The sequence below is a fragment of the Eulemur rufifrons genome, chromosome 8, assembly GCF_041146395.1.
Source record: "Eulemur rufifrons isolate Redbay chromosome 8, OSU_ERuf_1, whole genome shotgun sequence".
In the NCBI taxonomy this organism is placed as follows: Eukaryota; Metazoa; Chordata; class Mammalia; order Primates; family Lemuridae; genus Eulemur; species Eulemur rufifrons.
This window is the reverse complement of record NC_090990.1, coordinates 85195137-85218553: the sequence shown is the minus strand read 5'-3', so window position 1 is coordinate 85218553 and position 23417 is coordinate 85195137. Positions and strand designations below refer to the sequence as shown.

Here is a 23417-nt window from a genome sequence, read left to right as displayed (position 1 = left end):
ACTTAGGTCAGTGTAATAAATGGGTTTGGATTAGATGATTGTTAAGAGTCCTTGCAGCTTGAAATTGTATGATTCTAAGTCCAACACCAGAAAATAAGTTTATACGTTAGATAATATAATATGTAAAATATATAATAAAAATTCCTAATTCTAGCTGGCAATCCCTTTATTCCTTTAAGTTGAAAGCACTTGTAACTTTACATACAGGTAACACATAAATGATACAGAAATTCCAAATTAAATGGCAAACGTACAAGCATTAAAAAGCATTAACTAAAAAAATTTTTATGGTAAATACTACCTTTATTTAAAAAAGTTTTACATGCTAGAAAAAAAGCATAAATGATACATGTAAACAATTGTTTACCAAATACTTATTTTTCTTGCTTGAAAAAGGTGCAAATGATCTTTAAATGTAAACACAAAAGTTGCCAAACATTTTTGTAGTAGGGGAGAGGGAGAAGGTCCTTTTGGTTGTGATTAAAGTCTTATTCAAAGATTTTCTTGCAAAATACATTGAAAAAAATTGGTCTATGAATATAGTGAGAAAAAAAAAACACTTTAACCATTGGAATTATCATTTTTTTTTCCTTAAAAATTTTAGTTTTTCACCAGAAAGTGCAATTTGAGAGTAGTGACAGTGGCCTTATAGAATGGGATAATGATATATTGTTTGTATAAAAGAACTAAGATATTAATAATAAAATGCCTCAATTGGTTTTACACTCATTAACACATACTATTACATGAACTGAAGAATTCATTCCCTTGGAGGCTGTTATTAAGGGTAAGCCTCAGCTTCACAAGGCCTGAGCATCAAGTATAAATTACATAACAGAATTCACTGCTGGGAAGAGGATGTTTCTTCCTGTTGGTCCTTGGTAGCAAGAAGGAAATAGGAAGGAAAGTTGCTTCAATTGGTAACATTTTTAAGCAAAAACTCTTGGCAGAGTTGCATGTGATTCTCTTGGGATATTCTCAAGACAGCATATGAGGCTCATATTCTGTTTTTGTAAGAGGGCACTGAGCAAAGTTCTAGATCTAGCAGAAACTTTATGAAAATATTATGAAAAAAAACTTTAAATATAGTGGAAAACAAGTTCATATAGAAGGAAACAAGACATGAAATTCCACTGATAAAAACTGTAGTATCTGTTGTTCTGCTTTTTATTGACTTAATATTCCTTCTGAATTGTACTAGTTAACATGAGATGTTTCCTTTTTTTTTTTTTTTTTTTAAGATTTTCAAGTCTACTGATGCTTAGTGCAAAAATAATGGTTAGCTAATACATTTTGCAGACCTATCTTTTTCATTAGTAATCCTTGTAGGTAGTGGGGTCATGTGGATGGAGTGACTAGAAATAACAATCAGATCATACATAGCCCTTCTGCCCTTATCAGTATTTTCAAACTTAAATCAATACCTTAAAAACAAAGTAAGTTTTGCTGCTTGGAATTTTTCTTTTCTTCTTTTTTGTTTTGTGGGAGGAAGGATAAGTCCAAAAAAAAAAAAAAAAACCAACAAAACAAAAACCCATGATAAATTAAAACCAAAAATAAATATTCTTCTGCACAGAGTTGAAAATTATTGTGCAAAGGTGGCATCTTGCAGGTGAAGTACTTTCATTGGATTTGTATTTCCATATGTTGAGGCACCAGCAAAGAATAATATTTGTTCTAATGTCTTCTCAAGCTGTACAAAGCTCCAAAGTCAAAGCTTTCCAGAATACAGGTGAGCATATGCAAGACTGTCTTCTACATGTTCACCATATATGGGATTCACAATGTGTCATTTTAATAACTCCTACACCACCCCCTAACCGACGGTAATTCATCCCACCATACAACCTGCAAAGGAAGAAACAAAATCAGATTTTCTAACTGGAAAAAAAGCACTGTTTCTTCTATAACTAAGATGTTAACCACACACGTTTCTGTGTTTTATATCACAATTAATATTTTAGTTTCATACTGATATTTTCTTCATTCCAAAGATTAGAAGCTGGAATTGAACACTAGTAAGTAGAAAAATTATTTCAGACATTGACTGAAATGATCTCACTTATAGGAGGCTATGTGAAGAATAAGAGAGCATCATATTCACTTTTTTTGTTTTTTTTGAGACAGAGTCTGGCTCTGTTTCCTTGGGTAGAATGCAGTGGCATCATCATAGCTCACCGCAACCTCAAACTCCTGAGCTCAGGTGATTCTCCTGCCTCAGCCTCCTGAGTAGCTGGGGACTATAGGCACAAACCACCACACCTGGTTAATTTTTCTGCTTTTTGTAGAGATGGGGTCTTGCTGTTGCTCAGGCTGGTCTCAAACTCCTGGCCTCAAAAAATCCTCCTACCCAGTCCTCCCAGAGTGCTAGAATTATGGGCGGGAGCCACCATGCATGGCCCATGTTCACTTTTTGCATAGAACTTGACAACTTTATACCTAGGCTGGCTTCTACCAATTATACAGAATCATAATTTCTACATTTTTGTGTCCAATTTTTCCCCTGGCTCTATTATTTTCCCATCCACGTTTTCCCTTTGCCTAAACTTCCTTAATTATTTTATTTTTATCCCTTTGTCTTGTATGTACTCTTGTAAGCCTCCTCTAATCCTTTATGGCAGTGGTCCCCAACCTTTATGGCACCAGGGGCCGGTTTCATGTAAGACAATTTTTTCCATGGATCAGGGGTTAGGGGGCGGGATGGTTTCGGGATGATTCAAGCACATTACATTTACTGTGCAGTCAAACCTCTCTGCTATGATAATCTGTATTTGCAGCCATTCCCCAGCACTAGGATCACTGCCTCAGCTCCACCTCAGATCATCAGGCATTAGAGTCTCATAAGGAGCGTGCAACCTAGATCCCTCCCATGTGCAGTTTACAGTACGGTTCACGCTCTTCTAAGAATCTAATGCCACAGCTGATCTGACAGGAGGCAGAGCTTATGTGGTGATGTGAGTGATGTGGAGCAGCTGTAAATACAGATGAAGCTTTGCTTGCTGGCCCATAGCTCACCTCCTAGTGTGTGGCTCAGTTCCTAACAGGCCACGGACCGGTACCAGTCCATGACCCAGGGGTTGGGGACTGCAGCTTTATGGAATAAAGTAAATAAAGTCGGCATCTAGTTTGTGACATGTAAACAAGATCATCTTCAAAAGTAAGGATCTCCAGCTGGGTGCAGTGTCTCATGCCTGTAATCCTAGCACTTTGGGAGGCCAAGGTGAGAGGATCACTTAAGGCCAGGAGTTCAAGACCAGCCTGAGCAACACAGCGAGACCCTGTCTCTACAAAAATCAGAAAAATTAGCTGGGCAAAATGGTGTGTGTCTGTAGTCCCAGCTACCTGGGAGGCTGAGGCAGGAGGATCCCTTGAATTCAGGAGTTTGAGGTTGCAGTGAGTTATGATGATGCCACTGCACTCTAGCCCTGGCAATAGAGCATGATCCTGTCTCAGAAAAAAAAAAAAAAAAAAAAAAAAAATTAAGCACTTCCATGGGGAAGAATATTGGATTGGATCCTCAATCAGCTGTGAGGTAAAATTGGTTTTAAGTTTGCGATATGTAACTGCAAAAATCTAGATATTAATTTCTCAACAGATGATCCTCAAGAATTTCATATTACTTTGTCATATATTACTAATATTACTAATTCTATTCAGTGACAGTTACTGAGAAGTCCTTACATAAGATTATAGTGACGAAGTGGCAGAAGTAAACTTGGTTGTCTTCCCAATTATTCTTATTTAAAATTCCCACTAAAAATAGAAAGCTGCATATGGAAGAAAACATCCCACAAGTGGGAGGCTCCTATTCATGAAAACCTGCCAATATGTTTCCATTACCTCTATTAGGTTTTGTTAAAATGTCGCCTTTTCAGTGAGGCCTTCCATGGCCACCTTTTACACAGACTCCCCTCCCTGTACTCCTGGACCCCTCCCCTGCTTTGCCGTTTGCCACCGCACTTCCACCGGCTGGTGCGGTGCCGTGTCTCCCTCACTACAGTGCTAGCTCCAGGAGGACAGGGAATTTTGTTTTGTTCACTTTTGTATCCCCAGGGCCTAGAGCATTCAGTAAATCTTTACTTAATGAACAGAGTTGTAATACTGTGATGTAGGAGCAATAAGTACTGTGCTGTCACCAGCCTGACTTTAGTTTTGTGACCACTGAGCCATACACAGCCGTGAGAGATGCGCAGAATCCAAAGCATGTCATTTAAATGAGTTGTAAGAGTTGTGGCTTTCCCAGAGGTAAAGACTATAAAAAGAACTCAGTAAATTCATTAGTTGAGCTAATAGGGTGATGAAAAAAATCAAAGTGGGTAGCTGCAGACTCAAAATGAGGAAATGTTGCATTAGAATACAGTGAGAATGGACTACAAGACTGCCTCTTTTAGAATAGTCACTGTAAAACGGCTCAGCTTACCCTTTATGGTCATGAGGAAAATCATGTACAATGTCAGTTGCCTCAGATCTCATGTCCAGACTTGTATCTCTGGCTGATGTGTAACCTCAACCACTGAGATGACAACCCTAAATTTACTTAGGCAAGTAAGCCCAATTTATTGAGAAGGAAACCCCAAATTGCTTGAAGGCAAAATTGTTTTCTTAAAAGACTATTAGTATTTAGGATTAAGTATAGATATGAAGTATATCAAACTCATAATGTTAATGTTGTTTATTAAGTTTGAGAATTAACTATATATTTGGCACTTTAAATTCTTGTTATGTTTAAGAGAATTTGGCATTTTAGAACACCTATCTAATTAGTAGTCTTGTGAGTCCAGTATAAAATGTATCATTGAGTAAAGATTTAGACTTAATGATTTTAAGTTTAAAGATTTAAGAGAATTTTGCTAAGTTTGAAAGACTTTTTCAATATTTAAAATAAATGTAAGAATCACCTGATTTATGTGAGTTTATAAGAATGACTTAAGTACTTAGGAAGGATTTATTAATTAGATAATTAAGGATTTAAAAGCAAAGTAAAATTAAACCTAGAAATGAAGTTTAACATAGTTAAGTTCTCTTAATTAAGATGTAGCCTCCTCCCTAAAAGTGACTGTTAAAATAGGTTTTAAAATGAAATATTATTTTTAAAAAAGTAACTGCAATTTGTTTTTCCTGGGCATAATCCTTCCCATAAGAACACCAAAAAACTGCACGGACAGATTGGGAGCCACAGACCTAGGTTCTTTTTTTGTTTTCTTTTTTCTTGAGACAGAGTCTCACTCTTGCCCAGGTGAGTGCCGTGGCGTCAGCCTGGCTCTCAGCAACCTCAAACTCCTGGGCTCAAGCAATCCTCCTGTCTCAGCTTCCCAGGTAGCAGGGACTACAGGCGCTCGCCAACACTCCTGACTAATTTTTTCTATTTTTTAGTAGAGACAGGGTCTTGCTCTCGCTCAGGCTGGTCTTGAACTCCTGAGCTCAAGAGATCCTCCTGCTTCGGCCTCCTAGAGTGCTAGGATTACAGGTGAGAGCCACCGCGCCCGGCCAGACCTAGGTTCCAATTCTAACTCTGTCACTATCTTGCTTAGGCAAGTGATTTTATTAATTAGTGCTTTAGTTTCCTCAGCTGAACATGGTAAGGCTAGAAAAGAGATTTTTCCTCTGTTTTTCCCATCTGTAATTATAAAACTGGACGGTTACCATACAGAAGAATGCTGTAATATACCAGCCACTTTAAAGCAATCAGATCAAAATGAGCTATCAAATATGGGTAACTTCAGCCCTCTTCAAAGTACTGCAAGAGGTACTTCCATGTACTGACCCTGACCATCCCAATTTTGATGGTCATGGGCTATCTCAAGCCCAGGATTCTCAAGTCACTAGTGAGGTGATCTGCAACACAGCTTAAAGGTTACCTCCATGTATTGGCATCAGGATCAAAAACTTCAATGGTCTTCAAGTATGTTGTGCCATCAAAACCTCCCACTGCCATGAGCTGTCCGTTGACCACTGCCAGGCCAACCTACAGAACCAAAACACAGTGGCTGCTGAAGAAACTAGACAATTACTGGGAAATTTTAGACCGGCTTCTAGGAAAATCTCTTTAATAAAAGATAATTCTTTATGGCCTTACATTTTGGTTTGCTTGAACACAAAGGGAAAATGTACAACAACAATAAAAATCTATTAAATTATAGGAACTTACAATTAGAATATTTATACAGAGTCTAAAACATGTATTTCTTAAATTTTAGAAAAAGCATTCACTAGGAATGAGCAAGAATCTCTAAACTGTTTTTACTTCCTCTGGTATTTGCCCACTCCAATCCACTTTCTAAATTGCTACTATAATTCTCTTTCAAAAATATAAATCTAATCATGTCACTTTCCTCTTTAAGAACTTTTTAAGCCTATGTATTGCCTAGGAGTAAGTGTAAAGTCCCTATTATGTTACTCAGGCCCTCCAGAAATCCATCTTAGCCCACTGTTTGTCACCTCCTATATTTTCCCCTTCCTTCTTCCACTGTATTTTAAACGGCAGTAAGACTGGATTAACTGCTAGTCCCTGAAAATATCATATATTTTCACACATCCTTGCTTTTGCACATGTTGTTCTTGGGCTGGTGTTTTCTGCCCCTCTACTAGAAACCTTATTCTTCCTTCATGACCTAGCTTGTACGTGACTGTCTCTGGTAGTCTCTTTCCCTCCCCCACCCATTCTTACTTTCCCAAAGCAGTAAGCATATTCTCCCATGTTTTCCTGTAACATACATGCCACTACTATAGGATTTATTTATTACAGTTAGCTGTAAACATCTCAATTTCCTTCATTAAATTGGAAGCTCACTGAGGAGGGGAATCATGTCATACTCATTTTTGCTTTCCCAGAACACATTAAGTACTTAATGAGTAAATGAATAAAAATATAATCAATAGAATGCAGTAGTGAAAATAACAGGAATGTGACTAAGAAGCTGTTATTTACCAGTAATAAAAAGCCACAGACATGTGAGTGCTTTGACTTGCTGATGCCTTCCAGTGGTGGTCCTTAATTTATGTAAATCAGAATTCATTCCCTTTTATCCTCAGATTATGGAGTCTTTGGTCATTGCTTGCTTCTCCTTCCTGTTGTGGATGTGTCTGTCCTACATTGATGGACTCCTGACACGATCAGTGGTTAATGGGTTACATTTCACCCTGAGCAAATATCCCAGGATGGATGAATACTACATTTCACTCTGGAAGTCTCTTGTACTCACAGGTTATGCATGGTCTAGAATATGACATAGGTCAGCCTGATCTGGCCTATATTATAGATGGGATAGATTCAAACCAGCTTGTGGAGACTGGAGGTGGGGCCACATGGGTTTTTGCCTAAACATTTATATTAGTATGACAAATACTCAGAGTATTAGCTAGAAACATTAGGTAGGAATATTTAGCTCCAATAGACATGAAGTTAGATAAGGTAGTAGATGACATAAGGAGATGCCTTCCAGAGAAGCAACTGATATAAGATAAATCATAAAAAATTAATTCTCTAATTAAAGATATGACTGGATATAAGATTTTTAACTACTTGAGATAAGAGCAATCAAAAGAAATTCAATATTTTTCTAGCAAAATTAGCAGGCGTTGTTTTGCCTACAGCATCCCAATGGCATCAGATGAGACAGTTGAAAAATAAAACATGTAGGCACTAGCAGTTCACCTCTGCACTGGTCAAGTGTATTATATTTTACAGATCACAGCACCCCTTCTGCAGAGCCCTCTCTTGGTGCTTGTTTTTTGAAGCTCAAAGCACTCAGTAGCTGGGTACTTACTCCACTGCGGCGGGATGTCATGGCCACCACCGGAGACCACTGATTAGTTCTGGGGTTATATCTCTCAGCACTGCTAAGCTCGGTAGTGTCATCTCTACCTCCCACGGCATAGATCATGTCCTGGTACACTGCGCAGCCTAGGTGTTTCCTCCGGGTCCCCATAGGGGCAATTGTGTGCCATCTGTTTTCCTGAGGATTGTAGCGCTCCACTGCAGGGAAAGGAAAAACCAGCAAGTGATCATTCAACCATTTCCTCTCACCTCTAGTTTTCTTCACAGCCACCAAAACCTTGTGATAACACATATTTTCAAAAAACAATCAGATTTTTGCTTCTGAGAACTTGTATACCTCTAGACAACACTACAAATACTCTCAGCAGGGACTCGTTTCTTCTAGGTATGGTATGATAGAAAGGGCCTGTGTAGGAGTCAAGATACTTGGGTTCTAGCTTTGGCAATATGACAAATTTGGCAAATTAGCTACATGACCCTTAGCCTCATTCTCCTTTTCTTTAAATGGGGAGATTGGACTCTGTGATCTACAAGCACCATTCAGTACTAAAAATTTATTATCATAATCAGCTCCTGTACTCCCTTGCCTATAGCCTAGAGCATTTTAAGCCATTGAAAGGAAAAGATATATGACAATGAATTTGATGTGAGTGCCACAGTGACAATATCCTTATGCAAAAATACTCATTATCTCTAAATAGAAGGGACTAGCAATAAACGAATTTCTAGTTCTAAGTTTTTATTTATTCTCAGATTATATATATACTTTTTTTTGAGGAGAGGTGGTGATGGTAGGGGGAAGGAAATAGTCATATGAGAAAGTAGTTCTTTTATTCATTATATAATCTCCAGCAGCTTGTAAAGCAGAGGGAGAAAGAAATATTTGGGAATTTACTAGAAATTCTGCACTATGGCTGCAGAAGGAGCTTAGGAAGAGCTGAGAGTTACACTCTTCTAGAGGAAAAATAAAACATTTTCCTAATAAATTATAGGATAACCTAGACTTTTTATACTTTTTATTAGGGGACTCTCCTTAGGAAAATGTGCTGCTTTTGGGGAACCAGACTATCTTTGGGAGGCACTAACCTGTGTTGAGTGGAGATGTCCCATCAGAGCCACCTACAGCATATAAGAACCCTCCTAACACAGCCACAGCCACGCCTAGTCTTCTGGTGCTCATAGAAGCTACCCGAGTCCACTTGTTCTCCTTCGGATCATACCTTTAGTGACAGAAACCAAATTGAACGCAAGTTCTTCTTATTAAGAGAAGCCTTTTCATAAGGTCTGAAATTACGCTAGAATCTAACGTATTCTCCTTAGTTATCTGGAAGAAAAGTCTTAAAATATATGCTTATGATAGTTATTAAGCTATTGTCTATACTTAGACTTTGAAAATGTCCCCAGGAAAGAAAACAGCCTATAACCTCAGCTCACATAACATGGGTTCTTTCCTCGATGAAAGTAGTTTAGTTCATCTGGTTCTAATTATTTCTTTACTTCTGCATGCCTCCGATGTCTTTTAAAATTATATATATATATATATATATATTTTTTGGAGACAGAGTCTTTCTCTGTCACCCCAGCTAGAGTGTAGTGGCATCATCATAGCTCACTGCAACCTCAAACTCCTGGGCTTAAGTGATCCTCTTACCTGAGCCTCCTGAGTAGCTGGGACTACAGAAGTGTACCACTGTGCCCAGTTAATTTTTAAAATTTTTTGTAGAGACAGGGTCTTGCTATGCTGCCCAGGCTTGTCTTAAACTCCTGGTCTCAAGCGATCCTCCTGCCTTGGCCTCCCAAAATTCTGGAATTACAGGCATGAGCTACCACACCCTGGCCAGTAATTTGTCTTTTTTTCCTAGTTGTTGCAGTGAGAGTGAATTCTGTTACTGTCTATTACATCCTACTTGGAAGTAGAAGTCTTTTGCATAGTTTTATTTATAAAATAAAACACAAATACAGAAAGCCACACAAAACAAATACATAGTTTAAGGCTATAAGGAAAGACCACTTGTAAACACTACGCAGGCCAAAAGAACTTTACATGCCACTCTGGAAGCCCTGCATGTGTCCCTTTCCTATCTCAATCCCCTCCTCCCCACAAAGTAACTATTACCCTGACTTTTATAACTATCACTTCCTTGTTCTTCTTTATAGTTTTATCACCCAAGTGTCATCCCTATCATCCCTAGACACTTTAGTCTCACTTACTACATTTTTTTTGGTATTATTTAAAGTCTCTTTTACCTATAGGTTTTCCCTTCATTCCTTTTCCCCCTTGCAATTCAGGTTTAGAACCTGGGGCATATGACAATTTCCCCTATGACACGGACTTGGTTGATTGTACATTCATAGTGCAGTTCAATATGCTGCTTGGTCCTCTGTATGTTCTACAAGTTGGCATCTAGATCCAGAAGTTTAATCAGACCATGTTTGGTTCCTTCAATGAGACTACAGGAGTGTTAGCACCTCCTAGTCTATTGATAATTGATTAATTATCAATACCTAGATATATTAATTTACTGAGTGTTGCAAAATGGTGGCATTCTATCACTTATTTTCTTTTACTGGAATATTTTTATAAGGAAACAATTCTCTTATCAACTACTTGGTTACCCAATTCATATATGATACAGTTCACATAACACAGTATATATGCTTGCTTCTTTCACTTTATTTGCAAATTTTCAAGATAATAAATTCGCTCCCTATGATCTTCCAAAGGCAATTAATTAGGGTTTTTAAAAATATATATTAGGAACACATATATTTAAATATATTTATTGTATTTCAATCAATTGCAATTATTACCCCTTTTAAAGTTGAAATTGTCTTGTCCTTGGTCAGTGGGAACATCTTCAAGTTGGCTCCTGAATCTTTTTGAGCCCTAGTAATCTTTGATAGCTTGCTTGGCCTTTGGTATGGCAACATGATCCAGACTCATCTATACATTTCCTGTCCTAAACCTGGAATCAGACATTTCTCTAAGAAGTTCCGGTTTCTTTAAGTGGGAAATGAAATTTCAAGACACAATCTGGGAGTAAAGATGTTCACTGCTATTTGGTTGGTTTTTATTTCTAAGCTTCTTCAGTTGACAGAGCTAGAATATATAGAAATTTTTTTTAAAAGGGGAGTTTATTTCAAATTCAAAACTACAAAGTATTTTACTTAACCTCTTCTATTTTACATTCTTATCTTCTCCCATACCCTGGTTTTCAAGGACGCAGAAGACAGAATTAGAATAATCCATACTCATTTGTCGCGCCGCAGTTGCCAGCAAGTACGACACGACCAGTTGGAGTTCTTCCAGCAGTAGTTTAATGAGGCATCTACAACAGTTACATGGCGAGAGACCTCGAACAGGAAATGCAAGCTGCTTTTATAGCCCTGGATAGGTGTGTCCCACAAGCGTGTCCCACAGGGATAGGTGGAGGGCCTGACTACGCATGTCCTGGGCGGGTACACTAGGAGGCCTAGACCGCTCCCCACACTCATTTCCCTTATTCCACATTTATACACATGACAGTCTTAGAATAGCAATATTGTCACTCCAACATCCCTGAGAACAGTATCTCTTCTCATTCTCCCCTCACTTTTAAAAACAGTTGTACTACATTTACATTGATTGAGCATATAGCTAGTGCATGCTACACACTCTCCCTTTTAATCCTCATTTAGTCATAGTTCTATAATTAACTGTATGTTTAATGCTCACTATCAGTACTCTGTCAATGTCTTTCTAGTAATTTTGTCTGAAGCTTGTGCTCTAGTACATTTCTCAGAAAAGACTCAAGGAAACAATACTCCCTGGTTTCTTACATGTTTACAGTTCATCTGTGCCCTTTATACTTCAAAGTCAGTTTCTCTACATAAAAATTCTTGGCTTACATTTTCCTTGAATGTCTTAAACATGTTACTGTTTTCTTCTGGCATAAAATATTGCTTTAAAAAATCTGATGATAATCTAAAAATTTTTTTTTTTGGTAAACCATGCAACAATGTCTTTTATTATGCATGGGGTTTTTTTTTTTTTTTTTAAATTACTTTCTCTTTTTTTTTTTTTTTTCTTTTTTGAGACAGAATCTGTCACTTGGGGTAGAGTGCAGTGGTGTCATCATAGCTCACTGCAACTGCAAACTCCTGGGCTCAAGTGACCCTCCTGCCTCAGCCTCCTGAGTAGCTGGGACTACAGGCATGTGCCCCCACGCTCAGCTAATTTTCTCTATTTTCAGTAGAGACAGAGTATCACTGTTGCTCAGTCTGGTCTCCAACTCCTGAGCTAAAGTGATCCTCCCACCTCGACCTCCTAGAGTGCTAGGATTACAGGTGTGAGCCACCGCACCTGGCCTTAAATTACTTTCTCAATCTCTCCATACACAGATAAAAGTAAATGTTATTTAACATATCAGAACTTACAAACTTGATCATTGCCTAGAGAAGGGAAAATTAATTATCCCCAAAACATGCTTAACCAGGAGGCCAATTCATCTGCCAACTTCCAAGAACATGGAAATGAAGGTGATACACAGATTGTCCCCCATCTGAATCTTTATTCACCACCATTCGATAACCCTTCTTCAGGCCCAGATCTGCAGCATGTGTTTGCCAACAATCATTAAATATACAAGAAGACTTTCATCATCATCTTCTGCTATACAAATCTAGGATATGTGTTTCTTGTGGATCATCAGAAAATGTGTTGGTGCTTGAAGGGAAATGTTATGGAAAGCAAGACACTGGTCATCCTCAAAAATGATTTTGGCTGGGATTTCCTTGCGGATGATCTTCCCAAAGATTGTGTGGCCACCAGGCCAAGTGACCTGAGCCTTGGTGCTCTCATCTGCTATCTTGGCTTTCTTCCCACATGGCACAAGGTTGAAGCTCAGGAGGTTAAATTTTTTTCCCTTATAAGTAACATGTACATTTTTTGGTAGATGCCTAAAGGATATTTTTCTTTTTCTTCAAGGTATGGTCATTTTATTAGTATATGTCTTGGTGTTGAATGTACTGGGTCAGCATTTATAAAATACAATGTATTTTTTCAATAAACAGTTTACACATTTTTTATTACAGGAAAGTAATTTTGAATTATAGTTTTTAGTATTTGTTCTGTTTCCTTGCTTGGGTTTTCTTCTTCATAGATTCCTGTTAACTGTATAATAGATTTTTACCTATTTTCAATATTTGTTGCTATCTCTCAAATGCTTTCTATCTCTTAATTTCTTTTTGACTTTAAAATATTTCTCCTTTTTCACCTTCTGTTTGTCTTATGGCATTATCTGTTTTGCTTATTCTCTTCATTTATTACATTCTGAAATGATTTTTCCTTTCATTTCTAATATTTTCTGAGTTCTATCACCCCAATTCTGAGTCCTTCTAATTCTGATTTATGTATTAATAGTTTCATATTTTGTATTTTCTTAATGTCTTTTATAACATTTCAAATAGTTGATTAAAGTTCTGATCTGTTCTGTAGGTATGTCTTTCCGGTGTGCTTTTATTGTCTGTAGAGATGTTCTGCTTATTTTCTCTTCTTATATTAACTTTGTATGGGATCTAATCTCAATATTTTGTTGTTGCTCATTTTTACATGAAATGAGTTTTCCTGAACTTTTGGTAGGAGGAGTGGTTTGTGTTAGTTTCCTATCTTTGTGGAGCTCCTTATTGACTTTATTCACTGTCCCTACTTTTGTTGTGTCCTTCTCTTTTCTTGGCCTTTTCTTTTCAAGGGCAACAAGGGTATCTGTTCCCCTCTTACCTAATTTTGATTCTACTCTCAGGTTTCTCCTCAGTGTGGGGTTCTGACCTGAAAAGTCATCCTGGCTGGTCAGTTTTGAGAGTTTCTAGGGACTGGATGGCTCTAGCTCAGCTGTTTCCCAACCAGGAGTGATTTTTGGCTCTCCCTCCTTGCTCCCCCTGTCCCCTAGAAAATATCTGGCAATGTCTGGAGACATTTTTGGTTGTTACAACCAGCCTTATGCTTCTGGTACTTAGTTGGTGGAGGCCATGGATACTGTTAAACATCCTATTAACACAATGCACAGGACAGTCCCCCACAACAAAGAATTATCCATCCCCAAACGTCAGTAGTGCTGAGGTTGAGAAACATTCTTGTAAGCCCTTTAGATCTTATTGCAGGTCACTTGCACTTACTCTTTATGAGAGTGGACAAAACCGTTCTTAGTTTCAGTTTTTGCTCAAAAATTTTCCCCTTGTGCTTTCTAGTGAATACATATTAGCTATTTTGGAGTTCTGTTCTTAGATCTGTCAGATATCCAATTGCTTCTTTCTGTTTTCTCCTGTACAGATAATAGTATCATGCAGGTCTTGTGGCTATTGGTAGTTTGTCTTTGCCATTTATATTTTGGGGTTCGTGAGGATATTCTCTCTCCCAGTTTTGTTTTAAATGTCGTCCATAGATTTCTGTTTTTTAAATTGTGGTAAAATACACATAACATAAAATTTACTGTCTTAACCATTTTTAACTGTACAGTTCAGTAGTATTAAGTATATTCACATTGTTGTGCAACCAATCTCTAGAACTAGATCATAGGTTTTTAGCTTTGTATCTACTGCTCTGAATGCTTTTATATGGAGATTTGGAGATATTAAAAAAATCATGCTGTTGCTGCTGCTATCCCTGAATCCTCCTGCATTCAGCGTGAAAAGTAGAGAAATAGGTTTCTTGATAGAGATTAAAAGGAACTGGCATAGCTTTCAAGAGTTACCTTCAACTTTACCTCTATGTAGGACAGAGTTAACAACTTAAACATAGTAAACAAACTAGTAAATGCTATCTCAAAAATTCTGAAGAGTCAGGATATCATTCATTTCTGTTTAAGAAGTGAGGATGAAATATGGTATATTCTTAGTAATCATAACACATGGGACTCTAAAAATCTAATGACAAAATGCTGACAGAAGAAATTAAGAACAAAATCTGTTTCAACAAAATTAACTAATTTGTACACAAGTACAAAGTGACCTTGGTAGCCCACCCAGATTTCCCCAAAGCATATGTCAATAATTCATGAGAATCCAGATGCAAAATACTTTGGGCTTTTTATAAGATGCACTAGACAAAGTATTATTAATTCAATCATTTCTCTGGAGGAAGTCTTGGCAGAATCATGCATTAAGTACACTCCAGACTGCGGAAAAAATCAGAACAGATTTCAGAAGTGGTATGCTTGATATTATATATACAATGGAATTTAAAATACATTTCTAACACTTCAATGTTAGGTGCAATCAGTGTGAGAGCTTAACAAATTATGTTATACCCCAAAAGCATAGAGGTATGCTTCTGCACAGCAAAGGAAAAAAATCAACAGTGTGAAGAGACAACCAATAGAATGGGAGAAAATATTTACAAATCATACATCTCATAAGAGGTTACTATCCAAAATATGTAAGGAACTCAAACAACTCAACAGGGAGAAAACAAATAATCCAATTTAAAACTAGGTAAAGGACCTGAATAGATATTTCTCAAAAGAAGACATACAAATGGCCAACAGATATATGAGATGTTCAACACCACTAATCATCAGGGAAATGCAAATTAAAATCACAATGAGATATCACACCATACCTGTTAGAATTGCTATTATCAAAAAAGATAACATGCTGGCAAGAATGTAGAGAAAAGGAAACCCCTGCACATTGTTGGTAGGAAAGTACATTAGTATAGTCATTATGGAAAACAGAATGGAGGTTCCTCAAAAAAATTAAAAATAGAATTACCATATGATCCAGCAATTCCACCACTGGGTATATATCCAATGGAAATTATTATGTTGAAAAGATACCTGTACTTCCAAGTTCACTGCACCATTATTCACAATAGCTAGATATAAAATTAACCTAAGTGTCCATCAATAGATGAATGGATAAAACTATGGAATATTATTCAACCTTAAAAAGAAGGAAATCCTGTTATTTGTGACAACATGGATGAACCTGGTGGACATTATGTTAAGTGAAATAAGCTAGGCACGGAAAGACAGACACTGTATGATCTCACTTACATGAGAAATCTAAAAAAAGTCAAACTCATAGAAATAGAAAGTAGAATGGTAGTTACCAGGGGCTAGGCAGAAGGAAGCGGGGGAGAGTGGGGAGATACTGGGTCAAAGAATACAGAATTTCAGTTAGACAGGAGGAATAAGTTCAAGAAATCTAATGTACAACATTGTGACTATAGTTAATAACAATGTATTGAATACTTGAGAGTAGATTTTTTAAGTATTCTCACCACAAATAAATCATAAGTATGTGAGATAATGCATATATTAGTTAGCCTGATTTAGCCATTCCACCCACAATATATACATATGTCAAAACATCATCTTGTATGCCACAAATATATACAATTTTTGTCAATTAACACATTGACTACCACACTGAAAAAATATTTTTTTCCTTGGGGCCACAGTGTTTTATTATGAAAACAGAATAAAACTTTGAAAACAAAATAATCTTTTCTAATTTAATGAAAAATTTGTTATTTTTATTGTTTTCTATGCACAAGTTATATGCAACTTGAAAAATAGTTCTTGTGGCTCCCAAGGTGAAGAGATGTGTGGGTTACATACGCTTCACAAGGCCCCGGGCTCAAAACTACTGTGAGTTAAATACAACTCAGATGGCAGTTAATGTGCTAAAAATAAAAAATCTTTTTAGTATCTCTCATTTTCCTAGACTTTCAGATTAACTGAAAACTTTTTCCTGAAAGCCTATGGGTGAAATCCACTGAATAGTGGATCCCACAGTGTCCTCAATTCAGCTGTAATTGTTTCCTTTAAAGGAGCCCTATATGTTCTTTTTTTAAAAAAAAATTGAAAATGACTTAAAAAAAAAAATCACCTTTCAACAATGTTGAGGCAAGATACACCATCCTGGCCACCCACAGCATAGAGAAAGCCTCCAAGTACTGCCACACCAACACTTGTCCTGCAGGTGCTTGTAGGGGCCACATCACTGCTCCACTGGTTTGTTTTGGGGTCATATCTATAAAGAACACATCAAGAGTAGAGTTTGTATTACACAAAGGAAGCCTGGCTATGTTTACATATTTCGAATCAAAGGATTTTTTTTTTTTTTTTAAGGGATTGGGGATTGTGAGGAGGGGTGTTCAATTGCCTTGTTTGTTTTTGTTGAAACAGAGTCTCCCTCTGTTGCCCTGGGTAGAGTGCAGTGGTGTCACTGTAGCTCACTGCAACCTCCAACTCCTGGGCTCAAAGTGATCCTCCTTCTGCCTCAGCTTCCTGGGTAGCTGTGACTACAGGTGAGTGCCACAATGCCCAGCTGGGGTTTTTTTTTTTTCTTTGTCCTTTCTTTTTGGTAGAGATGGGGTGTCACTCCTGCTCAGGCTAGTCTTGAACTCCTGAGCTCAAGCAATCCTCTGTTCTTGGCCTCCCAGAGTGCTAGGATTACAGGTGTGAGCCATTGTGCCCGGCCAGTATGTTCATTTTTAATTAAAAAAAATACTCTCAAAATGCTCTTTTTGTAGATATATCAATTTTTTGCAATTTCATTACTTTTTCTTTTCATTAATTTTTTTTGTTTTGTTGGGTTTTGTTGCTCTTTTTATAACTTCTTGATTTAAAAGCATGATTCATTTTTTTCATCTTTCTTATTTACAAAAGCATATAAGTTAAAATACATATAAATTTGCCTCTGAGTACCATCTTAGTTGCATTTTATCCATTTTGACATATATAGGCTTAATTGTTATTAAGTTATAAATATTTAGTCATTTCTTATTTCTTTACTTTAACCCATCAATTTATTTTTAAGTGTTTGTGCACTTGTTTTTTTTTTTTTACTTCTATGAAACTAATCCCTCTGTCTTTTTTTACCTACACAATCTTTACACCTCTAGAACTTGTTATGCTGCTGGGTTTCATAGATGCGTTATAGAAATACCAAGGATCACTGTAAACCAACACAGCCCTATGAAAAACGGTGTGTGAGAGAGCAAGAAGCTATTAAAACATCAGTTACTGTAGGTTTCCAATGTGCCCAGGCACTATAATAGATAGATATTAGGGAGAAAGATATTTCAACAATTACAGCACAATGTGATGTGGATAAGCATGTTCAAAATATTTACGAAAGAGCAGAGGAACGAGAAACTAACTTCATCTGTATGGTATCAGAGAAGGTTTTATATAAGAGGTAACATTTGTGTCTTGAAGGAAGTGTAAGTGCTAAAGGGGCAGAGATATTCCAGGGAAGAAATAACGGCATGCACACATACACATAGGGAAGGAGGTATGAAGGAAGACAGCATGTTCGAGGAACTGCAAGCAGTTTGATGGGTCTGAGATAGCATGTTTAGGGAATGGTGGTGTATCATGGGAGACATACTGGAAAAATAGGTAGAGATCAGATCATAAAGTACCCGTGTGTCATACTAAGTGGTCTAGGGTGCCAACAAGTGCCACAGATGCAATACTAAAGCAGTAAGTCACATCTGTTTCCTAATTAATATTTCAAATGAAACTATATGAATAGTAGAGAAAAAAATTTCAAAATGACTTTACTCACCTTTCAACACTATTGAGATAAGAGGATCCATCATGGCCTCCTACTGCATATAACAGGTCATCAAGAACACTGACCCCAACTCCACATCGCCTTTTGCTCATTGAAGCTACCATTCGCCATTCATTGGTCTGGGGATCATATCGTTCAACACTAGAAATGGCATCTCCACTGCACCAACCACCAACTGGGGAAGTAACAGAAATGGTCAAGAGAATATTCTATAAATATTCAAGAGAATAAAGAATAGAATGTAACATTCACTGCTAACCTCACTATGACCTAATGCTTGGACTAACTCTAAAAGCAGGTCAAAACACAAGTAATGGCTTTAACTTATTCCACTGGGATTGCTGTAATCTTTAATTAATTTTCTACATAAGTTAAGTTTTATACTCATTTTACAAAGGAGGGAAATGACACTAATTCAAATAAGATTGTGAGGTAATGTGGTATATAATGGATAGAACACTGAATTTAGTTAAAAAATTGGTTTAACTATTGCCTCTGCTAGCTATTTGATCTTAGAGAAATCCTGTAAACTCTCTGAACCATAGTTTCCTCATTTGTAAAATAGTGAATCAAAATTTAAAAAGTGAAATAATACCAATAATGTAAAAAAAATTATACATCATGACTAAGGAGGATTTATCCCAGGTATGCAAGGCTGGTTCAATACTGGAAAATCAATTAATGTAAACCATCACATCAATAGGCTAAAGAAGAAAAATCATATGATCATATCAATAGATGCATAAAAAGCATCTAACAAAATTCAATATTCCTTTCTGATAAAAACTCTCAGTAAACTAGGAATAGACAATTTGAGAAGGAATACTAAAAAAATCCCACAGCGAGTATCATACTTAACAGGGAGAAACTCGAAGCTTTCCCACTAAGATCAGAAACAGGGCAAGGATATTTCCTCTCACCACTATTTTTCAACATCATACCGGGAGTCCTAGTTAATGTAATAAGATAAAAAAAGGAAATAAAGGGTTTACTTGGGAAGAAACAGCAATGGCTAGTAGTACTATAGAACAATTATAACAATATGCCAGCATTACTACTCTTGAGCTTTGGGGCCATTATTAAGTAAAATAAGGGTTACTTGAACACAAGCATTGTGATACTATGACAGTCAATCTGATAACTGACATGGTTACTAAGTGACTAATGGGCAATTAGTGTATACATCATGGATACACTGGACAAAGGGATGATTCACATCCCAGGCAGGAGAGGGTACAACAGTAAGAAATCTCACCATGCTACTCAGAACAGTGTGCAATTTAAACCTTATGAATTGTTTATTTCTGGAATTTTCCATTTAACATTTTCAGAGTATGCTTGACTGTAAGTAAATGAAACCGGAGAAAGCAAAACCGCATATAAGTGGGAGACTACTATATTTAAGGGAGGTATATTTTGGTTCACCTACTCCTGGTCTCTTAATAGGTACCCTTGTGACTAAAAATAGTACAAAAATTCTTATGATTTTTATTACAAAATATTTTGCTTTCTATTTAATCTGAAATCTGTACTGAATTCTAAATTACCCAACATGACATTTAAGATCAGAAAACATTCTGAAGACATTATATTTTTCATAAATGAGTGTTACAGACTGAATGTTTGTATCCCCCTACCCCCAAATTCATATGTTTAAGCCCTAACCCCCAGTTTGGCTGTATTTGGAGATGGGGGCCTCTAAGGAAGTAAACAGGGTTAAATGAGGTCATAGTGTGGGGCCCTGATCTAATAGTGTTATTGTTCCCATAAGAAGAGACACCATAGAGTATATTCTCTAGTTCGTTCTCTCTCCCTCCCTCTCCACCGCCCAGGCCATGTGAGGACATGGTGAGAAGATAGACATCCTGGAAGCCAGGAAGCCAGCCCTCACCAGAAACTGAATCGGTCAAACCTGATCTTGAACTTCCAGCCTCCAGAACTGTGAGAAAATAAATTTCCGTTGTTTAAACCTTCCAGTCTATAGTATTTTGTTATGCTGACTGAGCAGACCATTCCGAAGAACAGTTTCAAACTTAGCTCCATAAAGCTTCTCTGAATGACTCCTAAAAGTGAGTGTGGTTATGACAGATACATTTAATTTGTTACTCTTCCAAATCATCTCTCTTTCAATCCAAAATAAGAGCTGGGTTCCAGAGCTTAATAAATGAAGTCTAAGGGTATTTTAACTTCAAAATATTTGAAAACTCCTGGTTTCTAAGGGGTTTCAAGTAATTTCCTGAGCCAAACTGAAAAGGATAAAATGTTTCTAACCTTCTCCTAGATAAATTTGAAAGTTCACTTTATTTCAAATCTCAATGTGCTATGTAAATTTTATTTTATTATGCTTTCATTAAATCAGAATATTCAACAAATACTAAATCACAGCAAATTTTGTGTATATTAATTTGCTTAAATTTGAATTTTGTAATTGTATATATACAAGAAGTTTTAGTATCAGAGAAAGCATCCTAAATTCTAAAATAAAGCTTGGCTAGAAATATAAGGGCTTATAATATCTGAGAACAATCAAATAACCTAATCATTAAATCTCAGGCACAATTTTATAACAGAGGCATTAAAACCTCTGGATTTCAAAGGTTTTAATAGCTCCAAATCAAATAACACTTTATAAATGATGTTCTTCAATACTAAAGAAAAAAATAGGCCTTTAGGAAACCAAACTTTCCCTGTGACTCAGGGAATCAATAAAAGGAAAATGTTGCTCATTCTGCTGCCTCGTGGTGATTTTACACGCATTATGATTTTCAAGGAAGGAAGTCATGGCACAACTGGGTGTTATGAACTGAACTATGTCTTCCCAAAACTGACATGTTGAAGCCAAGCCTTCAATGTGACTTTAAGGAGGTCATAAAGATGGGGCCCTAATCCAATGGAACTGGTATCCTTATAAGAGGAACAGATACCAGAGAGCTCTCTTTCCTTGTATGTGCACAGAGAAAAGGCCATGTGAGCCTACAGGAGGCAGTACCCTCTGCAAGCCAAGAAGACAGGCTTCACTAGAAATCAGTCCTGCTGGTACCTTCATCTTGGATTTCCAGCCTTGACCAGAACTGTGAGAAAATAAATTTCTACTGTTTAAGTCACCCAGTCTAGGACATTTTGTTATGGCAGCCCAAACTGACTAATACACTGGGACTGGAACAGAACTAGTCCAGTTATTATCATAGCTGAGTAGTATACTGTCCGCAGCATAATAAAACATGTAGAGTCCCTATCCTGGGAACTCACAAATTGAGTTAAGCAATGTACCTAAGGAAAAATATTGTAGAAAAGTGGACATAGGGTTTTATACGTATGAGATGTGGATTCTAGAAAGAATTATTTCAGACCAGATTTGGTGAAAAAGTGTTACCTTAAAGAAGGCAACTATCAGAAAGTATCTAGAATACAGTTCATTGAGCTGTGAACACTAAGAAAAAAAAAATCTCAGAAACACAAAATTGATAAGCATCAAAAAGCCCAATGAAAAATAAGAGGAGAGCCCGAAATAAATATATCAATAGGAGCAAAATGCTGCTGAGTCAAAAACTACTGAGATTATAGATTTGACTTTAGGCTTCCGGCGTTTATTTCCACAGAGGGATGAAGTAAGGAAGACTCAATTTCCCAAGGTTAAGTGAGCATTGGTGACTTGGCATCCCAAAGATAATGAAAACAAAATTGCAATAAAAACCAAAGCAAACCGAAGATTAAGTGTTAAGTAGAGACAAATGGGCAAGGATCTAATTTTACGTCAGTGAACAGTATCATTCAAGGAATAGAAATCAGCTTTAGATAACATAAAAATATTAAGAAAGAAGAGAAAACCAATGCCAATGGTAAAGGAAAAGAATAGCTTTTCTTTACAAAGGAAAATGGATACTTTAATAGTGAAGAAAGGTGATTTCTTTTCTTTCTATTTCTGTGTTAACCAAAATTTCTATATTCCATGTCTATTCACTATAGTCAGAAAACAAAAAGTGTTACTTAAAAATAAGTTATCTTTCATATATAAGGTGACATTCATAATTCACTATTGTTGCTGGCATGTTCATTATGGGTTTTTTCCATTAATTGTGATGAGTCAATGCTGATTTCTCACCAGCATTCCTCAGGATTCAATCATTCTTCATTGATAAGATTTCTACACAATCTGAAAACTATAAAGATAAATTAGAAATGGTCCTTGACCTCAAGTAATTAACAATATAGTGAAGGAATCAGATAACAGATCAGCAATATGCAATTATGAGACCAATAACAGAAGTTTGACATCATGAAACTGATCCAATTTAACTGGCTGCTAAAGATGGCAAAATGTGGCTTCATTAATATCATGATCTAATCAAAAGAGGCAAATGAGGTTTTAGTGAAGAGGGTCACACATTGAAAACAAGTCACCTGACAATATATAATATCATACTGAAGGAGTATGATACAAATTAGCAGCATCAAGATGACAGTTGTTGAATAACTCAAGTGAAGTCACAACTAAATTTCTATTTAAAGGGAGCTACATTATTGTCTCTCAGTATTCCCAAAGGTGTTACGTTGTCTCTTACTGGATTGGTACCCTCTCTGAATTCAGAAAGGATCTTGGAACTGAAATGTACTTGCTGTACACCTATTTGGCTTAACCTCTAGCTTGTGATTTCAGGGAGGCTCTCTTCTGTACGATTTTCCCCAGAGTCCCCATTACCTTCTCCCCTTCCTTAACCTAGTTCTTAATCATTGCCAGAATATTCTGAAGTTGATAAAAAAACAGTAGTGGTCTATCATCCCTACTGCAGCCACTAAAACTGATAGCCAAATAAGACAGTTAATAGATCTCCATAATAATGGACATACAAGTGAAGCATCTCTTCTTGAAATGTGTGGGACCAGAAATGTTTCAGGTTTTTTTTTTTTTTCAGATTTAGAAAATTTGCATTACATTCCAGTCAAGCATCCCAAATCTGAAAATCTGAAATTTGAAATGCTTCAATGGGCATCTCCTTTCAACGTCATGTTGGTGCTCAAAAAGCTTCAGATTTTGGAGCATTTAGGATTTAAGATTTTTGGATCTAACTAAGGTGCT

At 36.7% G+C, this 23417-nt stretch overlaps 1 protein-coding gene and 1 pseudogene across 1 annotated transcript in view; both read right to left on the bottom strand.

Annotated features, from left to right (window-relative positions):
- Window positions 1-287: 287 nt before the first annotated feature.
- Window positions 288-23417, bottom strand: part of KLHL20 (kelch like family member 20) — a 59606-nt gene continuing 36476 nt past the window's right edge. Inside the window, exons 7-12 of the mRNA XM_069478365.1 lie at window positions 18332-18515; window positions 16646-16789; window positions 8864-8997; window positions 7767-7975; window positions 5859-5965; window positions 288-1848 (exon numbers count right to left, since the gene is read on the bottom strand). Coding sequence (XP_069334466.1) covers window positions 1764-1848; window positions 5859-5965; window positions 7767-7975; window positions 8864-8997; window positions 16646-16789; window positions 18332-18515 — 863 coding nt within the window. The 3' untranslated portion in view covers window positions 288-1763. The remainder of the gene's footprint in view (window positions 1849-5858; window positions 5966-7766; window positions 7976-8863; window positions 8998-16645; window positions 16790-18331; window positions 18516-23417) is intronic.
- LOC138389090 (adenosine 5'-monophosphoramidase HINT1 pseudogene) lies at window positions 12063-15750 on the bottom strand (annotated as a pseudogene).